The 21,066-nt window shown below is 45.4% G+C and overlaps 1 protein-coding gene across 1 annotated transcript in view; it reads left to right on the top strand.

Annotated features, from left to right (window-relative positions):
- Positions 1 to 21,066, top strand: part of GDPD4 (glycerophosphodiester phosphodiesterase domain containing 4) — a 37,912-nt gene that overhangs the window by 5,913 nt on the left and 10,933 nt on the right. The window contains exons 2-7 of the mRNA XM_038152337.1: positions 8,952 to 9,160; positions 9,726 to 9,829; positions 10,593 to 10,686; positions 16,259 to 16,318; positions 17,844 to 17,942; positions 20,003 to 20,096. Of these exons, the coding sequence (XP_038008265.1) occupies positions 8,978 to 9,160; positions 9,726 to 9,829; positions 10,593 to 10,686; positions 16,259 to 16,318; positions 17,844 to 17,942; positions 20,003 to 20,096 (634 nt within the window). The 5' untranslated portion in view covers positions 8,952 to 8,977. The remainder of the gene's footprint in view (positions 1 to 8,951; positions 9,161 to 9,725; positions 9,830 to 10,592; positions 10,687 to 16,258; positions 16,319 to 17,843; positions 17,943 to 20,002; positions 20,097 to 21,066) is intronic.

Below are 21,066 nucleotides of genomic sequence, written 5' to 3'. Positions count from 1 at the left end.
TCCCCACAGTGGCTTTTCAATGGTGGGAGAGTGACTTCTTAGAAAGCTGTGGGCCACCCAGGGGCAGGGCCCGGGGCTGTGCCCATGTGCGGCACGGGGCTGGCTGAGAACGACTGCACACGTTGCTCCTGGGGACACTGCCTGACCATGGGCACAGTGAGAAAAAACTCTTCCCTTCTGCTCTTGCCCCCCCCAAGTGTGGAGGGCAGCATCTCACCCCAAACTGGTCATGTTCAGTCTCTGTTTTCAGGCTTGACCTGGGGAGGTATAACCTCAGCGATGCTCCTGATTCCTGCTTTGGGTGAGCAAAGTGACACCCAGACGTGGACATCTCGCTGCTGCCATCTGGGACCAGCATCTGGCTGAGGGATGGAAGGTCTCTGTGTGCTCAAAGAAGGAAGGTAGCTGCTCCTGATCCCTTCTGGGGCCAATTTCTGCCTCTGCTTACCTGTATTGCCGAGGGGCAGGGTGCTGGCTTCCACAAAGGGCTCTGTCCTTTAGGGGTGGCAACCCAAGACTGAGGTAAGAGGTGCTGTATAACCCAAGATAATGGGTTATAGATGAGGTATATATGAGGCTGATTAGGGTCAAAAACAGAGGAAAGGCTCTGCTGAGGGGTCTGGCACCAACAGAGCCAAAGATACCTGTCTGTCATGCTCATTTCTGCAATGTTGGAAAAGTGCCCATGTACCCAAGAACACTTGGATCAGATTATGCCTGAATCCAGCCAAAGACATGGCATTTGTAAAAAACTTTTCTCCACCTCTTCTTTTCTTTCTTTTTTTTTTTTTTTTAAGCAACTATTCAGCTTTATTCAAAACACTCATTTTGCTCCTAGCAGGCGAGAGGGAAAATCTATTGTAGCACTTAGAGACCCCTTTACAAACATGATGATTTCCCCTTGCCTGTTTCCATGTGAAGCTGAAAGCATTTGTATAAAACCCATTGTAAATGCTCTGAGACTTGGCCAGTAATTTCCTGGGCACACATTTGTTAATGTAGCCTGCAAAGTGCTTTGAAAACGAAGAAAAACAGCTGTAATTTCTAATGATGATAAGTATGATTAAACAAGGATTCTGCAAGTGGTTGTGAATAATGAGCCATCTCTGGGGATTGCACATTGAGGGCAAACATCCTCCAAACATAGACTCATAAAATGGTTTGAAAAGATACTTAAGATGATCTCATTCCAAACCCTCTGCCATGGGCAGGGGCACCTTCCACTACACCAGGTTGCTCAGGACCCCATCCAGCCTGGCATTGGACACTTCCAGGGATGGAGCAGCCACAGCTTCTCTGAGAAACATGTACCAGTGCCTCACCACCCTCGCAGTGAAGAATTTCTTCCTAATATCTAATGTAAACCTAGCCTCTTTCAGTTTAAAGTCAATAACTGCCCCAACTCTCTCAGTTTGTCTTCACAGGAGATGTGCTGCTGTCCTCTGATCATGTGAGACTCTTGAGAGAGGCATCTTGAAGAAATAGACTCTAAACAATCCTGGGGAAAGGATTTGGGAGAGGAAAAATGTGCCTTGTGCAATAATGTGTTTCAACTTTACAGCTTTATTTTCTATGGTGATCACTCTGGAATAAAACCAGGGATTAAGACGCCTTTTGTATGCTAAATTCTCATGGCTGATGTTGGGTTTTGTTTCAAGGTGAATAGATCTCACCTTGGAGCAAGGCTTGCTTCACCATGTAGGAGTATGTTTAGAAAATTGGGGCTGCAGCAGCGTTTCCAAACCCATATCTCTCATTCTTAGCCATGGGGGCTCCTCAAGGGCTTCTCAAATTGACCCCAGAAGATCGATTGGTTGCCTGAGAAGATCTTGCCTTAAAGCATGCACCCACAGCTGAGGCACTTGTGGCTGAGCAGGGCGCACTACCCATTCCCAGCACAGCTCCTGCTGGATGTCCTCTGTGATGGGGTAAGACCCTGTGTAATAGATACAGGATTTTGGCAGTATTTATTTGAAATGAGCTTGTTTATTTTTGTCTGTTCAAAATGTGGTGGGATGTTGCAAAAGGTAGGGCATGAACTTTGGTGAAAATCTCTTCATGTCTTTGGAAGCCACAGCCACTGCCTGTTAGAGGTACTACAACAAATGTTGCAGTAAAACATTTGTGTACCACAACAAATGGAATGGAGAAGCGTTGTCCCTGCAGTCGCAGGAGCTGTAATTCCTTGTTAACCCCTTCTACATCCACATCTGTTGGTTGTTTCCCATGTTAAGCCCTGTTGTTTCTTTCTGCTAATGGCTGTGTTCTTCCACCTCAGAAGCCAACAGATAAGCAATGCACGAGACATGCCTTGCACGTGTTTGTCCCAGGCTGTACCACTCCCTGGTACAGGGATCCTAGGCCAGGGCTTATCAAGAAACTGCAGAAGGTTGCACTGATTAATTATAATTATCATCTGCATGGGAGAGGATATAGATTATGTTCTTTATCATAGGGAGGTTTTGACTATCTTTATTTTATTTCATCTTTTTTCATTTCCTGGGTTACACCTCATTAATTTCCTGAAAAAGAACTGAAGGCAGATGATAGTCAAATAAAAGGGATCCTAGACTGTGATCCAGAGCCTTGGGCAGACTGTAGGGTAGAAATGCAGGTTAAAGGGATGTTCTTTGTTGGCCTTTCTGGCTAGTGGCAAGATGTGTGCAGCTCATGGTGACAGTGATCAACTGGCAGCTTACCAGGAGGTTTTATTCCTTTGCTTCTGATGGTGTGATGCTGTGAAAGAATCCCAGAGGAAAGATCAGGAAGTGATGCCCTAAAGCGTGGTGGCAGGAATCTCCAGGCTAACGAGCTGCAGGTACTTGAGAGGCTCAGCTCAGGTTCAAGGAATCTCCTAGCTCTGGCATGGGGTTCACTTTCTCTCCAATCCCCTTGGAAACAGTGGAATGGGCAGAGTGGGCATCACTCCTTTCTACTTTCTACACCACCAAGATCCTTAGGAGAAGCTGGCCGTGCTCAGGGGCTGAGAAATGACCATCTCCATGTCCCTCATGTGACTTCTGCTGCCTATGTAATTTTTTGCCCAACTGTCTTCTTGCAGTGAACTGGGAAATGTATTTGTAAGATCTGGAAAGAGTCTGCAACCACAGAATCATGAAATCAAAATGGGTCAGGCTAGAAGGGACCTCAGTGGGTCATCTGGTCCAACCGCACGGATCAAGCAGCATCACCCTAGAGCACAATGCAGGACTGGGTGGTTCTTGAATATCTCCAATGGGAGACTCCACAACCTCTCCGGGCAACCTGTTCCTGAGCAGTAAAGAAGTTCTTCCTTCTGCTCAGGTGGAACTTCCTGCGCATCAGTGTCTCGAGAGGAGCCTGGCTCCATCCTCTTGTCACCCTGCCCACAGACACTTAGAGGTGAGGTCCCTTCTTGGTCGTCTCGGCTCGAGGCATCTGTGGAAACGGACTCTGCTGCTGGTGCTGGAGCACCTCAGCGCCCTGGCTGGCACAGCAGCTGGGAGAACCGCTGGGATAACTGTTGGGAGAACCGCTGGGACAACCGCTTAGGAGAACCGCTGGGATAACTGCTTGGGACAGCCGCTGGGAGAACCTCTGGAACAGCCGCTGGAACAGCCGCTGCCCGCGAGAGACCCCCGCGCCAGCCCCGCGGCGCTCCCCGCCCGCGGCCCCGCGGCTCGCGCTGCCCGGGCCGGTTGGAAACCGCCGCGGGGCTCCCGGAGCTTCCCGGCCCTGCGGGTGCCCTGCGCTCCTGCTGCTGCTGCTCGGGCTGGAGCGAGTTGTTCCCCCTCGGACGGCCTGAGCTGACCGACCGTCCCCCCGGCCGTACCTCGGCCGCCGCTGCTGCCGCCTCGCCGGCAGTGGCTTGCAACCCCCTGCGTTGTTAGGTATGGTGTGGGGGACGCCTCCGTGCAGGGAAAAGGAAAGAAATGCTCAAGAGGCCCGAAGGGAAAAAGCTACAGGGCAATGCCAGATTTGGCTGCCGTACCTTTGCCCCTTGGAAGATGAAAGCTCCATCCCCAGCACCCAAAACGACGCAGGTTTTTAATCCTTGCCTATGCACTAGCCTCTCAAGCAGGTTCCTCTTTTCAGTGCTTTCAGCATTCAGGCTGTGTGGCTGAACATGTTTCCTGATTTTTCTTTCCTTCTCTTTCCTCTCTCATCCCCCCAGGCTATTTCCCATGCTTTTCCTCACTCTGCCAAGCAGTGAGAAAGCAGCAGCTCTGTCTGGCTGCCCGCGATTATGGGGACTCTTATCTGCGAGCAAAGTCTCTGTTTGCCATAGAAAAACCTGAAGTCTCTGGGGTTTATGGAGCAGAAAAACATATGTTACTGCTTTCATGCCTCACTTGTTAAGGAGTCCTAAACTTTGCCATCCTACTGATGCGTATTTACCTGCTTGCTTTTTGCTCCCATGGCTTTTCCAGTGAATGGATGCAAGTTTGCTGTTTCCCTTCTCTATCCACTTAACTTTGCCTGGTAAAGATGGACAGGAATTGCAGACAATCTCTGAATTTTAAAAGAACTGCGCTTCAAATCTAGATGCAAGGACTGTGAAGCCTCTTGCTAAGTCCTGCCAAGGACTGAACTGTTTTTTTTGGCTTCTGCATCTCTCATTTGTTTTGGTGTTGTTTGCCCCTTAGGTGGTGGTTGGGCCCAGTTGCTGGGATATTATCTTTCTTGGGATCAGATGCTGTGAATTCAAATGTATCAGTGTTTGATGTGGTCTGAGGCTCTGCAGATTCAGCCGGGACCTTGGGTGTTGCAATGTTTTTATGGCTTTTAATTGCCATTTCCCTGCTGTGGCAGCAGACTGGCAATTGGTTACTACGGATGAAGCCATGAAGGATGAAACCAAGGGACAGAGGGTCATGGAGAACCTGGAAGGTGGCTGAGTGGTGAGGAGGGAGCTTGTGTTAAATGGAACACAATTACTTGAGAAGATGGAGATGAACCCGAGGGCAGAGACCAGGGAAAATATGCAGAGGTAGAAGGGGAGGAGTGATGCCTGTTTGGAAGGACACATATAAAGAGGACAATGGAGTGCCTGGAGATATAAGTACATTTTAACTGAGAAGCACTCTTCTGACTGTCCTTGTGTCTGTTTTTGTTTTCCTCATTCTCGTGTAAGACCTGGCACATCTAAGAGGGATTTCTCCTGGACTTGTCCTAGGAGTTGCCACTGGACTGTTTGCTGATACCAGCAACAGCACAGTGTAAATGCATTGCAATACATGAACCTTGCAGAGCTGTAGAGGGAGATGGGCTCTTCTTAGGAGTCACTGCCATTAGAGTGAAACAGCCTCGAATTTGTTGAGTTGTCCTTGGTCTTCCCTCTCCCTGTCAATTCTTTCCTTTGCATCTCCATGCAAGCATCACCTTTTGTCTAGTGCCTCAACCATGTCTTGTGCTTCATTCCTCAGCAGAGACCCAGCAGTCCCTGAAGCTGTGGGCAGAGCTGCTCAACGGCTCCCATTTGCTAGGTGAGCCCTGTATGCCCAGAGGGAGCAGAAGCCTTGGATCAAATATGGTCTGGGAATTGACAGGATGTTTTCTGCTTTGGACAAGAGCTCACCGATATTTCTTCCTAAGATCTAATCTCAGCCTACCTCCTTTCAGTCCGAAGCAGTTCCCTCGTGTCCCGTTACTCCATGCCCTTGTGAAAAGTCCCTCTCCAGCACAATAGTAACCCCTTTAGGTACTGGAAAGTGCTATAGGGTCTCCATTTATATCTCCATTTACTTGAGTGGAGATATGCTAGAGAACATCTGTCCTATCTACTCGACGAGATAAAATTTCAGTCCGAGGTTATCGCCTTTGTAGAATTCTTTGGCCCTTTGCAGGCTTCAAAGGAGCAACTGAGTCAGATCACGCTGTCTGTTGGGGGCTGGGAGAGGAGGGAAAAGGTCTCTGGAAAGCAAAAAGGGAAAGGATAGGAAAAGAGGGATAGATGGATGCCAGCAGAAGCTAGAGCTGAAAGCAGGGGACAAGTTATGGTATTTTAGTCCCTTGATACTGAAAGGTGTTATTGCCATAGTGATACTGCTTGGATGACAGGGTCAATGGAGAGTCAGGGGATGCCAGAGATAAAGGCATCTTTTTTTGCTCTTCTTTGGCCAGCCTGATGTTCTTGGGGAAACCGGAGGCTGGTGGAGGGGCTTGTGGACAGGAGGTTGTGTTTGTCTCTCCCTCGCTCCCCAGGCTCTGCTGCAATGAGGTGTCACTTTCCCAGTAACACACAGGCTTGGAGAGGTGACTTCATTGGAAAGACTAAGGCAGGTAATGAAATTCTTAATTATAATGGTGTCATAATTACTCTGAGATGAAGCTCTAATATTGCTCAGAGAAGTTTTGGACGCCACATCCCTGGAAGTGTTCAAGGCTAGAGTGGATGGGACTCTGAGCAGCCTGGTCTAGTGGAATGATCTTTAAGATTCTTTCCAAACAATTCTGTCATTGTGTGATGAAGCTGAAAACACCTTTCCCTTTCTGCTGGGGGTGAGTCCAGAGTGAATTATTTAATCATTCAGAAGCTCAAGGCCAGATGATGTTTGATGCATGAAAGAAACTGGATGCTGCAGGTATCGAGTAGCCTGTGCTATGGGTGCACAGGTGTCACCTGGACAGACTGTGGCTACTGTGTGCCAAAACCCATGGGAATGGCCACAGCAATCCCAAATAGCAGGTGATTGTCCACTCCATACAAGGACAGTCTCAAGAGGAGGAAACATGAACTACAAGGAAAGACTAGAAAAGCTGGGATAGTTGAGGCCAGAGAAGGCTTAAGAAGAGACATCCATATGTGAGTACATGTAATACCTAACAGAGGAAGAGTTGAAGCTGTTCACTGTATCTATGACAAACAAGGCATGAAGTAATGTCCTTAACTGTAATACAGGGGACAAGACGCTGGGAAAAAACCTGCCATCTTTTAATTATAAAGTGAGTTGGGACTTGTTCAGTCTGTCTTGAGAGATGGTGGGATCTCCATCACTGACAATTTCATGAGGGGTAAACTAACGCCTAGGTTTAGCACCTGGCGTGCTGCTGTAGCCAGACAGATGGTATGGGCAGTGTTTCAGGATCTCCATAATCTGTTTTCCTGTCAAATCCTGTGTGCTGATAGACAAATATTGATGTGTGAGCCTTGTACCCACACCTGGGAATGTGAGTAACAAACCTCATGGCCCTTTTACAGCAAAACTAATGGATTTGGTCCAGTATCCTGAATTCCTATTGCTGAAGGAGAAGGGCTGAGCAAGAATGGATGCTGATCCAAGAATGGATACGGGAACTCATATTTTGGGGATCCTTTTAGGAGGCAAAAAATATTGCAATCCTATGGCATGTGACAACCTTCTGGTAAGAGCTCTGAAGGCTCAAATATATCCAGAAGCTGTGGCTGTTGTTACTTGACAATTGCTGGGTTTATGCCAGGTGTACTTTAGGCCAGCTGATGAAACCAGCCGGATCAGATGTTATCTGTACCACATCCCCCCAGCTGTGCTCTGGGAAATCTAGAGCAGGATCACCATCTTGCCACATGAGATTGGCATCAATTTTTTACTAAGGGTGACTTGCTGGTGCCAGGATCTGCTACTGCTGAGCTTCTAGGGATGGCTTGACCCCACCACATCCAAGTGTGTATGATTCCCTATGACTGTCCTGGATGGACAGACACATCTGTCTCAGGAAGGCATTCAGGGCATGACATTCTTACTGCTGCATAATAAGTACTGGTCCAAGCTGAACCCCCTTTTTGTTTCCCTTTCATCCTCTTTCCTTGTACTCCAGTTGCCAATAGGCTGGGCATTTGGAAAGGGTATGAGGGGAGTGTCTTTTCTGTTTTAACTTGTGTCTGATATGTCTCTGAGTTTTTTGTGCTTTCTGCAAATTGGTCAGTTGTTTGGATGTGCCAGCCTGCAAGGATTTATGCACTGATTTCCTCAAAGTCACACTGGGATCTGAGTTATTTCCAAACCCTTTATATGTCTGTTTCATCCATGTGTATAGTGCAGCAAACTGTTTATTCTTCCTCTTAAATTATTATTTTTACATCTGAAAAACCAGGGAAATCTTGTGTCCTAAGCTGGGATTTTGCAGCAAGTATTCCAGGATTGGAACATGGTTCATGTGGACTCAAGAATGTGATGGCACTTTTAATGCAACAGAAAAACATCTCTGGCTAACTCAGCTCCAGAGGAGCTGTGTAATGGGGCTTCTTTACATGCCCACACAGAACTGTTTTCCTAAATCTTTCCTTGATGTCTCAGTAGTGCCCTGCTGAGTGAACCACTCTTCGCCCAGCACTAGTCCCTGTGCTATTTGCTTCACTGTAACTACACTGCTTGCAATTTACCACCAAGTTCTTTGTTTTTATTTATGATTATGAATAGATCTCCCACATGTACATCTTTGCAGCTGGTCTTTCTACACTTGAAAATCTCTTCCAAGTAAAGTTGTTTCAGCCAGGTAATAACTATTTCTTAAGGGATCAGTCTCTGCAGTGCTGCAGTTTTGCCAGGATAAGAGAGCTGTGTACCTGTGGGTGTTTAGTGCCTTTTCTACATGAGCTAGTTAAACTGATAGCATGTTTCAAACAGGTCACAGTGATGCTGAATAATTCCCATAGCTAATCCTAGATTCAGGTTCACATGACATCATTTGAAATGTGCTTAAGTTAATGAATTCATTTCCCAGAACCTCCTGTATAGGCAAAAAGAGGCATAGGTAGACCATCAAAGGTGACTCAGAGTCCCTAAGTTACAACCGGTGGCACCACTGACTGCTAAGAGGATTTGCAGTGACCGTCCTTCTTAGCTGGCCATCTCATTTTGGTATATAAAATTAGGTGGGATGTCCTCAGCATCGCTTCCTGCTGGTCTCAGCATCTGCTTGGGGGAGCTTTCTCTCTTTTCTCAGATATGGAAAGCTTACTCAACAGTCTCCCCATGAAACTTGTGTTTCAGGAGGAGGATGAGATAAAGCCACTCAGATGGAGGCCAGTCCCACCAGCCTCAAGAGGCTGAAGTTTGGGAAGCTGAAGGTGGTCCGTCGGCACCTGCTGCAGAGGTATGAGCACCAGCCCTTTGTCTCCTGCCTGGCTGGTTTCTACAGCTGCCGGTGGAAGCGGTACCAGCGCGAAAGGACTGAGCCTGGGAAATGCTGCTGCAACGTGGTACGTGAGCTCAAAGTCAGCACAGACTTGGATTTCTGTACTGGGGCAGACTTGGTGACATGGAATCCCAGCCCAATACCATTTGGAGTCCGCTGGGATCTGTTGGGCTGTTAGGTTTTGCTCTAAATGCTTGATGAATTGCTGCTTCTGTGGCAGGCTCAATTTGTCTGATAATAAAGGTGGAGTTTGCACCAACCTCTCCTGGCCAGTGAAACATCTCAAAGCCATAGAATCAAATTAAAGAAGTAACATTAAGGTTGGGTGGGCAGTAAGAATTGCGAAGAAGGTTGCTCTACTGTGCAATTTCCTCTCACGTGAGGCAGTTAAAATCCCGTACATTTGGGAAGTAATGAGTTTTCCATGAGAACGAGTAGTACAGAGTATGTTTTTGAGGTTGTCCTGGTTACAAGGGACAGGATGGGAATTCCTCTCCATATTTACTTCAGTTAGAATTCCAAAACCCAGCTACATATGTTTAGGGACAGTCTGAAAGTACCTGCCATTTGCTTTGATTGCTCTGGGCTGGCCATAGCTCTGACTGCTTGTCCTTCCTCTCCCTCTCCAGCGGGAATGCATGTTTTTCCCATTGCTCGTTGCAGCTTTCTGCTTTTCTCTGGTCTTTCTGTACACCTGGGGTGAAGGTAAAAATGACTACAACAGCTTTGACTGGTAAGTAACATCTTTTCCTCCTCTCCCACCCCTTTGGCCAGTCACTAGGATGACTGGGAAGGGATGAGCACCCTCCAGAGCAGCTGTGGTGCAACAGGGAACTTTAGCCATGAAGCAAAGATTTGGCACCTTAAACTCTTGGTTACAGCATCCAAACTGAATGTCCAGTGACTCTGGAAGTGCTGAGGCTTGGTCTTTGCTTGGGTACACCTAAAAATTTTAAGTGTGAATTTAGGAGAAAGGAGAGAATCATCGTCACAAAAATTGTGAATGGAAGGGACTAAATGACTCTTTCCTTCTCTGAGGCTTTCTTTTCCTCCTTCCCTTTCTCCCCAATTCCATATGAAGAAATATAGTGGCTGGAATCAGAGGCATTGCACCAGCTATCTCACTGAAAGAGAATTCCATGTTCCCAAATTCAAAAGTAAAAAATAATAATCAGGGATTCATGCACATCTTTTCTTTCTGTACTACGTAGGCAACAGTTATGCAAATCTGGTCCCTAAAAGTAAATTAAAGCTGCTCAAATATTATGGAAAAGAAAGGTATAATAATGTGTTTTAGTCTGATGGTTGATGCAATCAGGGATTTTGGGAAGGAGGCTCCTAATCACTTTTGCATGTTACAGCATAGGCTATTCCTCTGCCTTTCTTTGTTTTATTGCTTAGAAAATTTCAGAATTTCAAGGAAGAGGACTGTTGGTCCACTCTAGTCCACATGCTAACCAAAAACATTCTTACAGTATTTTTTGTTTTATTTTTAGGTATAACTATGGGAACCTGGGCTTCTGGTTTCTCTGGTCTCTTGTTATCCTGATTGTGGCTGCAGTCTTGTTTGCATACATCTCACTGTTACTGGTAAGTAATGCTCCTTGTAAGCTGACCTTGATTTGTAGTCCTCAAAGGTGAACATAGGGGTGGCTTTAATGTGTCAGACCAAAGCTCAGTCTAGTCCTCCGTATGATCATTAGGCACTGAAAGCTGGGAGATGATCTGGAAGACAAATGAGTGTTTACAGTACTTTCTCCCTGTATCTAATTGCAAATGACCAGTTTCAGCTCAGGAGTCTCTGAGCCAGATGTTGTTTCTGTGATTTCTTTCAATGATTTCCATTTGATAAATGCATACGATTCCTCCTTGAACCCAAAGAAAGCTGACCCAGCAGTGTCTGGATTTAGATTTCGGGGGAACTAAAAATTGTTGCTTTGGCAGCAGGGAAATATGGGGCTCTGAGTCATGTAGCGGTGGTGATACGTCCTCACATCTGAGTTATGCTTCTAATCCTGGTTAAAAAGGTCTATTAGAGGAAGGAGAACAGAATTTTTTCACTTGACTGACTCTGTTTTGCTGGAGGTTTTTCTCCAGGTAGAGGCTATAGATGTGGTCACAAAGCACTGCTGAAGTTTATGCTGAAAGAGGTTCCTGAAATCTTCACTTTTCCAAATCCTGTGAAATTTTCTGATATGATGTCTGCTTTAGTTAGGGAAACATACCAACCCCAAAATTTTCCTAAAATTTCCACTTAATCATCCTTTTTCTCTGTTCTTTCCCTCATAAGAAAACTCTTAAATAAAGACAGATTTGCAACTGTTTTTCCACCATCTTCATCCAGAACTATAGGCCAAGAATTCACTTTGACTCCAGGCACTGGAGCTCACATCAGTCCCATGCCTGCTCTGACTTTCATTTGGAAATGCCAGGTGCTGAAGGTGAAGTTATGGCTTTGTCTCACCTCTGTGACCAAGACAACCAACTTTCATCATCCATTCCTGCTGTCCTTACCCATTCCCTGATGTGTCATCATACAGTCAGTCTGTAAATTGCTCATGACAGGGAATCTCTTTTGGCTTTGTCCATGCAGTACCTAACAAAATTGGTTTCTGGGGTCCTTTTTTCCTGATGAAGTACAAATAAATAGACCTTTTATTCTAGTGCTAGCGATAAAAACCCCCAAGTGATAAATAGGACAAGTGTTTGTTCATGCCCGCAGCGATCAAGAGCATTGAAAGAGATGTGGACTGAGCTCTGAAAGGGACTAACAACAATAATTAATTACAAGGATTTTGTAACACCATGTTGGCTCTAGGGCTCATGGACTATTATTTAGGAAAGCCTACCTGGCTTTCTCAGGGGCCATGGAGTAGTGTGGGGAGTTTGGTGCTTACAATACTACTTCAGGCAACTCAGAGCTTTGCCAGAGATGCCCATGTAACATGGATACATCTGAGATAGTGTCTCAGCAGGCTGTGGAACTGGGGTCAACCTCAGGATCAGACTAACTCACCATAGTCCATGCTAGAAACCAGATTTACAGGATTTCCCGGGCTTAAGGAGCCTGAAGACCCCTGGGGCTGATGTGTCAGCTCGGTCATGCTCCGTCTGGATACAAATGTCAGCCAGTGTCCAAGCAGTGGCCTTTCTCTGAGCATTTTCAGGTTTTTGTCACCATGAATATGATGTCTACAAGCTGTCAGGGTAGATGATGGGCAAAGTAAAGCCAGAAAGGAAGATGGAGTATATGAGGTGAAATTGGTGTCCTACACGGTTTTGTTCAGTCCTGGTCTTACTGTTTATGATGAAGCTACATCATCCTCTTCCTCTCAAACCTCTCAGTTCTGTCTAACAAGGCTAACAACATTTGCCTTCCTCAGAAGGGTGAGCATGGATAAACCTGATAGAATGCAAGTAGTGTGGATGGTACCAGACATCAGGAGAAACATTTCAGAGGTTCCTCTGCTCTGGGAACAGCCCATGCAGGGAAGGTCCATTTGCTTTCTGCTTTTACGAAGCTGTTAACTCACCCAGCCAAAGCTGTTGGGTATTTCTGAGGACACTTGTCCTGCTTGACAGCATCACCATGCCAACATGTCCTTTGTAGCAAGACTGCTGCTTGCATCCATGCTGGGCAGTGGGTGCTGGGGGCATGATACTTAAATGTTATTAGGTCTTGAGGGAAAGGGGGGCAAGGAAAGTTATCAGTGCCACCACTTACACTCCTGCTATCTGAAAACATGAGTGGTATTGTAACAACCGTGGCTGGGCAAAGCTCATCCTAACAGGGCTCTTTCAGAGGAGGACTCTACCAGGAATCCATCCCTCCACCAATGTTTGCAGAGCTTCCCTTTCACTGAAGGCTTTGATGGACCACCCAGCAAAACACTGGGAGCCTCGTGGGCTGGTAAGAGTAACTCAGCCCTTCCACATCTAAATAAGTCGTTCAGTGTGGGAACTATACAATAGATGGGTTGTTCTAATACATTTCAGACAACTGATGGCCAAATAGGTTTCTGCCATGATGAATTACATCCCAAGTTCTGGTTGAACAGTGTTGGATGGAGAGTACCTTCACCTAGGTGATGTTTTCTGGTGGTGTTTTGCATGAACAGCCCATCACATCAGAAAACGGAACACCCTGATGCCCTTGCTGGAGCAGAAAGATTTGATATCAACCAGTAGCTGGTCTGGTTTTGCTTGTGAACACCAGACCCTCTTTCTTAAGGATGGCACCTAGCTGGAACCTGCAAGCCTGCCTCCATGACCTTATTGTGACCCACTGAAGCATACAGACTTCTGCCCACCTGCCTCAAGTGGCTAAAGAAAATGCTGCACAAGAAAGCACTAACTGCCTGGACAAAGATGCTCTCCATCCCCATGCATCATTGTCATTTTTTCACACAATCAATTTCAATTAATTCAATTGTTCAACCACTCAAGACAATTTTCTCATCCCCATTAGGGCTAAAAGGTTAAACTGAGGGGTCTAATTACAGAACTGTTTATGCTCAGTGAAGAAGAAAACTCTTTTCTTGTTTAGTCTTTCAAACCCCCACAGATAACATTTGCCTCTCTGCAGTTCAACCATGTTTTTTTCTAAGGGCTGTGAGGAGGTGACTTGTGACTGTACAAAGTGAAGAGGTTCAGATGTGTTGTGGCCTCTTCATTCATAGATGGAGAGGACTTAGAACGTTGACACTGAAATCCAAAATGTGGCCTCAAAACTCCATCCCTAAGAGACTGGTGTACCAGACAAATTCTGAGTTTTTTGCCATAAAGTGAATGAATAGAAGGACCTGAATCTAGCTGCTGTGAACATCTCAGTGAGCAGATGTTTCAGGTGAGCCAAGTGTCTAAGTGCCTGCTTGCATGTCCTTGTAGTGTAGATTCAGAGCCTGCCCACACCTCACCAGAAATATTGAGATGATTACAAGGTAGTTTCCATGCTGAAGTAGAGTGGAGTTAAGCATCTGCTCTCCACATTTTGCAGAAAAACCTTGTAGTCAATGCAATCATTCAGAAAGATGGAGACAGAAAAAGAATTCTCATTGCAGTGAACCCATTTCTCTTGCCACTGGGAAGCATCCCTTAATCACCACTTTGCAGGTAGATTGTGGAGGGGAGACACTTCCACACCTCATTTTAAAGAAGAGAAGAATGCAAGAGTTAGAGGATGTAAGATTCTGGGAGATTATGGGATTGGCAAGAGAGACCTTGATTCTAACCTTGGCAGTATTAGTCAGAAACCTACTGATCACTTAAGCCCTCATGCCTCTGTACTTATATTAGACAATCCCAAAAAAAGTGTGTGGAAGCAATTTGGAGTAGACAGACCAGTGAGAAGACACAAGGGAATATCATAAAACGGTATCAGTGGAGATTTAGGTTAAAAATTAGGGGCACGTTTTTCACCCAGGTGATTGTCAGGCACTGGAACAGGCTCCCCAGGGAAGTAGTCATGTCTGAGTGCCCTGAGTTCAAGAAGTATTTGGACTATGCTCTCAGGAACATGAGTTCCTGCCTCATGTTTGTTCATGAGTTGATTCAAGAATTGTAGTGTGATTCTTGGTGTGATTGTTTGTGCAGGGCCGGAAGATGGACTTTGATGATCCTTGTGTGTCCCTTCTGGCTTAGAAAGTTCTCAGAAAGTTTGGCTTTATTGTACACAAGGACTAGGTCTTGTGTAATATCACTTGCAGCAAAGGAGCAGAGGGGCTTTTTGCTCTCATTTTTTCACCCTGAAATATCTTGTTTCAATGGAGCTGATTTAAGATCTTTAGCAGTATTTCAATTCTCTCTCAACTGCTCCCAGGTTACTCATACTGTACTGAGTGCATTTATTGCATTACAGGAAGCCAACATGTAAAGAAGCACTTATGTTCACTGCTGAGTTTATCATAGAATCATAAAATGATTTGTGTTGGAAGGGACCTTCAAGGTTATCTAATTTCCACCCCACTCTCATGGACAGGAATGTCTACCACTAGACCATGTTGCTCAAAGCCCCATCCAGCCTGGCTTTATATCTTGCTTCAAATCATGATGATCCTGGAAAGAGAATGTGTTTGTAGATGGAAAGGAAACAACTTGCAGTTGAGTTTCAGGAGAGAAGATCTTCTTCCCCCAAATCTATATATCTTGTTTCCATATAATCCCACTATCCTACAGTCTGGAGGGACTTGCATCATAAATGATCCTCCTCAGTGGAGCACTGATATCTATTAACAGATGCTTTTCTCTAAACCCTGATACCTGGTGATACTGGTCCCAAAATGATCCTTTACAGTGGTTGGGAAGTTTCCCCAGGCGTTTGGACTCCTGAGCATAGACCTGTGCATTTTCACAGCAGCAAAGTGCTTCTTGGGGTGAAATTCATCTCCAGACTCACTGGTTACTTAGGTATGGAACTATATGAAGAAGCTCTGCATGAGAACTGTGGGCTGACTTGCCTCATTCTTGGCTTGTTGGTATTCAAGGCATTTCGAGTTGTCCTCTGTTCTGGCTGGGCTTTGCAGCATGCTTCACAAGAACCCTCCCCAAGGGCTCCAACTTGCCATCAGGTGGAAGGGACATGCCAACCACCAAAAACAGGAGTCATTTGATCCCCAAGACACTTTTCTCTAAGACAGATCTGAGATGTGCCTGTCTCTTACATTCCCAGTGGTAAATGTTGAAAAATTGCCTTTTTTGCTGTCTGCTCTGCACTTTTGTGCTGCTCTGGGGTATTTTTTATTCCCTGACCTCTCTCCTGTGGTCGATATGCCTCTAATCACAATAAATGCATAGAAAATAGTGAAGGTTAGTGCTGTATTGGTTTATACAATAATAATTGATCCTAGTCATCATTCCTCTTTTAGAGCCTCTCCTCACAAAAAGTCATTGTGAGCAAGTACCCCAAAGTGGCCAGTTATCTGCTACCTGGGAAAATGCCTTTGATCCTGAAGAGCAGTCTTGATATGTGCTTGGCCATTTCAGAAGCATTTTTACTGTAGCACTAAACTTGTCTCTCCATACACCAGTCCTGCAAACATTGGCATTGTGCAGGAAGACCAAGTGTAAAGTAACTTCTCAATGCAAAAATAATTCCAGAAGTGCCTCACGGGCATACGCTGCCACCTTCCACCAGGATGCAAACAATCTCTTCTTGATTTCCCAGGTCCTCGCGATGTGTTTGCTTGCAGAAGGTCAGCGGCTGTACCTGCACTGGAGTCACAAGGTGGGGAGAGTCAGGGCTTTCTGGTAACTCTAATCTATGCTTTTAATTGAGTCTGTGGTGTTTCTTTGTACAGAAAGAAACTCTTGGACTATGGGAGAGAAGGAAGAGAGGGAAAGGGTTAATCTTACAAGATTGAGATACCTATGAAAATGATATCTCCACCTGAGCTGATCACTCAAACTCCTTTTGCACTCAGTGGAGGGAAATGAATCCTCTGAGGATGCAATTAATCCAGCTGATCATAGGCCTCTGAATTAAGATGAGATGAATCACAAAAAACCTTTTTTCCCCCACTGACTCTAAAAGGTGCTTGCAGTGACTCATTCAGGTGAAGATGTCTATATTTGACTCATCTACATATGGTAACATGAAGTCAAAAGCAAAGTTTTCATGAGAAGCACTGCATGATTTTCTGGATCAGACCCCAGCAACAGTGAAAAAAGTGTCTGCTCTCTCTGCAGGAGAGAAAGATGGCTTTTCCAAGGCATCCTGGTGCTTTTTGCCTTTTGGTCTTTGGGTGATTCCCTGGGAGTGTTCAAGACCAGGCTGGATAGGGCCCTGAGAAATCTGATCTAGTGTCCATGGCAGGGGGGCTGGAACTAGATGACCTTTAAAGTGCCCTTCAACTCAAAGTGATCTATAGTTCTTAATTCTATTCTAGGGTTTGGGAAATGCCTTTTGGAATTTTGAAGACACGGAAACAAATTATCAGGGACTTTTTGCTGTAATATTATGGGTTAGAATAATCTTCTTTAAGTAATTTTTGAGGCTATGTGAGACATTTAAAAATGCTTTTCTGTCCATGAAGTTTAGGGTAGGATGCAAAGTGATTGCAAAAGCTGCAGGGGGAGGGAATAGCTGAACATGCTTGATCCTGCACTTCTTCATTTAAGTAATGGAAACTGTGTGATCTTTACTATTGAAAAATGGGTTCCAGAAGAACCAGAAGGTTGTAGAACAAGTTGTGAAAAACCGATCAAACAAAAAATTAAAAAAAAAAAATAGAAAAGAGGCATTCTTGGGTGTAAGGGATTAAGGATAGATTACTAAAGTATTGAGCCTGTTACAAGGCAGCTCATAGAACAAGGAAGTAGTCTTGTTGTCCCTTTTGGATGGAATTTGTCAATTCTGAGTTTAGAAGTGATGAATTCCATCTGCAGGTTAGGGATTTAATGTAAGCTGATCACCTAGGCTCATCTTTATCAATAGAGAGAGAGGCATATTCCATCATTATGCAAGCAGGAATGGATCACCTCTGAAATTCCTCTTTCTCCACTGATTACAGAGAGAATCCTGAGAGCCGACTTAGTTGAGTACCCAGCTCCTGAAATCAGTCCTGCCATACTGATAGCACTGTGGATTTGGTTTTAGACCCATTGGATCTCTCTGTCTCTGAACTGGCACAATCAATCTCATGCATCCAAAACAATTTTTCCAGCTGCTTAAATTAACCATGACTAAGATGTATGGCACACCCTATGCAGAAATGCTGAGGCTGACTTTTGTCTTCTTTGTGTCCCCCCAGATCGGTACTTTTCTTGTCCTGGGCTTCTCTATCGCATCCCTCTTTGCATTATCTATACTCTGGCGAGATCACCGGAAAACTGTCCGCCTGTCATTCCAGGTAAGAGGGGTCAGGAGGTCTATTCGAAAGAGCAGCTTGTTTATAGGAGTATTTTGTGACAATTGGCAGAAGATACTCTGTCTGTTAGATGTTTTTCATATGTTTTTTGTTAGCAAGGGATGTTCTGAGAAAACTTTTATTATGACTTTTCATTTTCCTGTTGAGGGAAAGTAAGCCAGGGCCCGATGTTGAGTTTCAAGTTATGTGATCTAACACATCTCAGTTTGAAAATATATAGGAAGTTAGAGCCCTTTTTTTTCCCCCTCCTCCAAAAATGTAGGTGTACTGTTAAATTTCAGCTGTCCAGGGCAGGTAAATCAGACCCCTTAGGCTGGTAGATTTGCTGGAGCATGAACTTTCTCCCTCATCCCAATCTGCTGGTACAGCACAGTTTCAGTCTTTTGTGACTCAGAAGAGCTTAATCTCCTGAGGGCACAAGTGCACTGGGATTTTGGGGAGCAGGTGGAGAACACTGGTGTCAGGTGGGACAAAATGCTGGATGCAGGAGGTCAGAGTTCATAGTTGCTGGCCTCCTCAACTCTCACCAGATCTGAAGGTGGAGGCAAGAGCTGTCCAGTGCTGTTCAGTGTTTGAGCATTCAGGTTTCAGGTCCCCACTTGTATGGGGAAGGAGGAAGCATGTAGCCTTTGACTACACAGCTGCTTTGCAGGAGCCAAACCACTCTATAGTTCTATGATTCTATGCTATTTGGGTCTTCTGCCTCTCCCCTATGTGTCTTGGTGCTTGTGAAGGCTGGGAGAGCAATACAAGTGGACAGGAATTGAAGATGTGGTGTTCGCAGGGTGTGGTTAATTGCACATTCCTGTTCACTAACCACTGGGTTATGCACATGCAAAGGTAATGAGAAACCATCAGCTTCTCCTCCCCCTGACACACACCAAGGGATGTGGATGAGGAGAAGCAGGCACAAGAGCCTTTGGGTTCCCCAAAGGTGCTGCTTATTTTGGGTGTCCATGCCCATTGAGATGGCCTCCCATTGCTGTTCCCAAAGGACATGAATCTCTTGTAGATACTGTGTCATGTCCATTAGCCCAGCAAATCTATCTCAGGTACTCTGGACATCTCAGATGGCACCTCTGCTTGCACAACTGAATCTTGCTTCTGGTCAGGAGATGTTGGCATTTGGTGTCCAGGGCAGACAGTGTCATGTGCAGTAACATGTCCCGGTGCTTTCTTCAACCCTTCAACCCTTCTTCAAAGACTGCTGCTTTCTTCAACCCTTCCAGCTTAGAGAATTGAGCATCAGGACTAAGAAACAGGAAAGGCTAGCATCTGGAGAGTTGAGTTTTTCCTCTAGCACATACCTTAATAACTGTCAGTTCTAGCTGGAATATTTGCCACAGGGTGCTGATGAGCATGAGAAAACAATGGACTGGTTTCTAGTTCAAATTTGCCTAGTTTTAGGAAAAATGTGTTAGACCAACAACCGTTCAGATTCTGTATTTCTGCTTGGTTTCCAACTCTTTTCATGCATTCATGCTAAGCAGAGAAGTGATTCTTGTTTTATGATCTTCTTGTTTAATCTTTAGGATTAAAGAAATCACATCTATTAACTATATCTGTCCAGCTGGTAAATACAACATTTTATCACTCAGGTTTGTTGACATCAGTTTAATGATTTAACTGCAGCGTGGTGTGTTGTGGAGATAGCTATTGCCTGGATGGGATTGGATTGGAGTTGTTTATATTGGGTTAAACTGGAAGATGCTCACAGATTATGGCATATCATTAGTGGCAATCATCCTCATGAAAGAAGGCAGTTGTGTACTCTTCAGCTGATTTAGGAGAAAGTAAAGAAGTGAGGAGCACCCCTTAGGCTGTGACACACTCCTCCCTGGCCTGGTCAGGAGCACATGTCTCTCCTCTGACTCCTGAGGTGTTTGGTGGATCCAACACAGGTGAGGGAGAGTGGTCAACTGCTGGTATCTGCAGCAGAAGCCCATCCAGGTGTAAGGACTGACTGTAGCTCTGATGGGGATTGTTTCCATCTGTCTCCACAGTTCATCCTTTGACTAAAATCCTTTTTTTCTCCTTGCCAGGTCACAGCTCCTTACCTCCACATAGGGGCAATTGCCATCATGGTCCTTCTTGCCTGGCCTGTGGCTTTTCATGCCATCAGAGCAGATAAGAAAGGTACGGCAGCTCTGGTTCCTGCTTCCAGTATGATAGAAGATAGATACAAGCATGGTGAAAGAGGCATGCAGGAGCCCTTTCCTCCCACACCTGCACTCCAGCTGGAGGAGACTTTCAAATTCTGCATCTCTCAGGGAAATTAGTAGGGCTGGGGCTTGGGCTGCGCACTGCCCTGTTGCTGTCCCAGTATGTTACTGGTTTTCATGTTACCTTGCAGTGTTTTGCCCTCTACCGAGGCAGTGATCTGTGTTGAGACAGAGGAGACTAGCAGAAGCACCCATGTTCTGAGTCATGAGTGAAAATTTGTTTAGCCCTCTGCAGGAGAAAGCAGCCAGTGGCAGCTCCCTTGTCTGATTTTTGCTTGTTGTGTACAGAAGGTATCTGCAGTCCAGTCAGACAAATCACTTCAGACTAGCATATCTCAGGAGAGGCCAGCTGGGATGTGGGAAAGATGCTTTTGATCAGTTTCTAGTGTTATCTCATGGGAAGTTCCTGCCCACCTCTAGGAAGAATGATGAAATGTGTAAGGATAAAGCCAGATGCCAGGAAAAACTGCAGAAAAACCTGACTGGGAGTATCTGTTTTTCTCTTATTGTTTCTCCATATAGCCAAAATTATCTACCTGACACCCATCTTCAGATAGGGGTTTGCAATAAAAATCACAGAGAGAATGGACCAGTGAAAACAATTTTTTTTTTCCTGTCCAAGACTTTTCCTGTTGAACTGCAGCTGGGGAGGTTGGGGGAGAATACACAGGGACCCTAGACATTATGTACCACCATGCCTGAGGTAGTCCTAGCTTAGTACATCATCATCTTAGCGTAAGCCCAGATTACTTCAGAGCCACTGGCACAGAGGATGGTGGTACCCATTCAAGAAAGAGGTGTTGGTGCACAGATGCTCATTTCTCAGAAGAACTGTTTCGGTCCCTGAGGAGAAGGACTCCTGGGGCTCTTGGGCAATGTGTCAA

Source organism: Motacilla alba, chromosome 1 (assembly GCF_015832195.1).
Source record: "Motacilla alba alba isolate MOTALB_02 chromosome 1, Motacilla_alba_V1.0_pri, whole genome shotgun sequence".
Lineage (NCBI taxonomy): Eukaryota > Metazoa > Chordata > Aves > Passeriformes > Motacillidae > Motacilla > Motacilla alba.
This window is presented reverse-complemented; position numbering and strand designations above follow the sequence as displayed.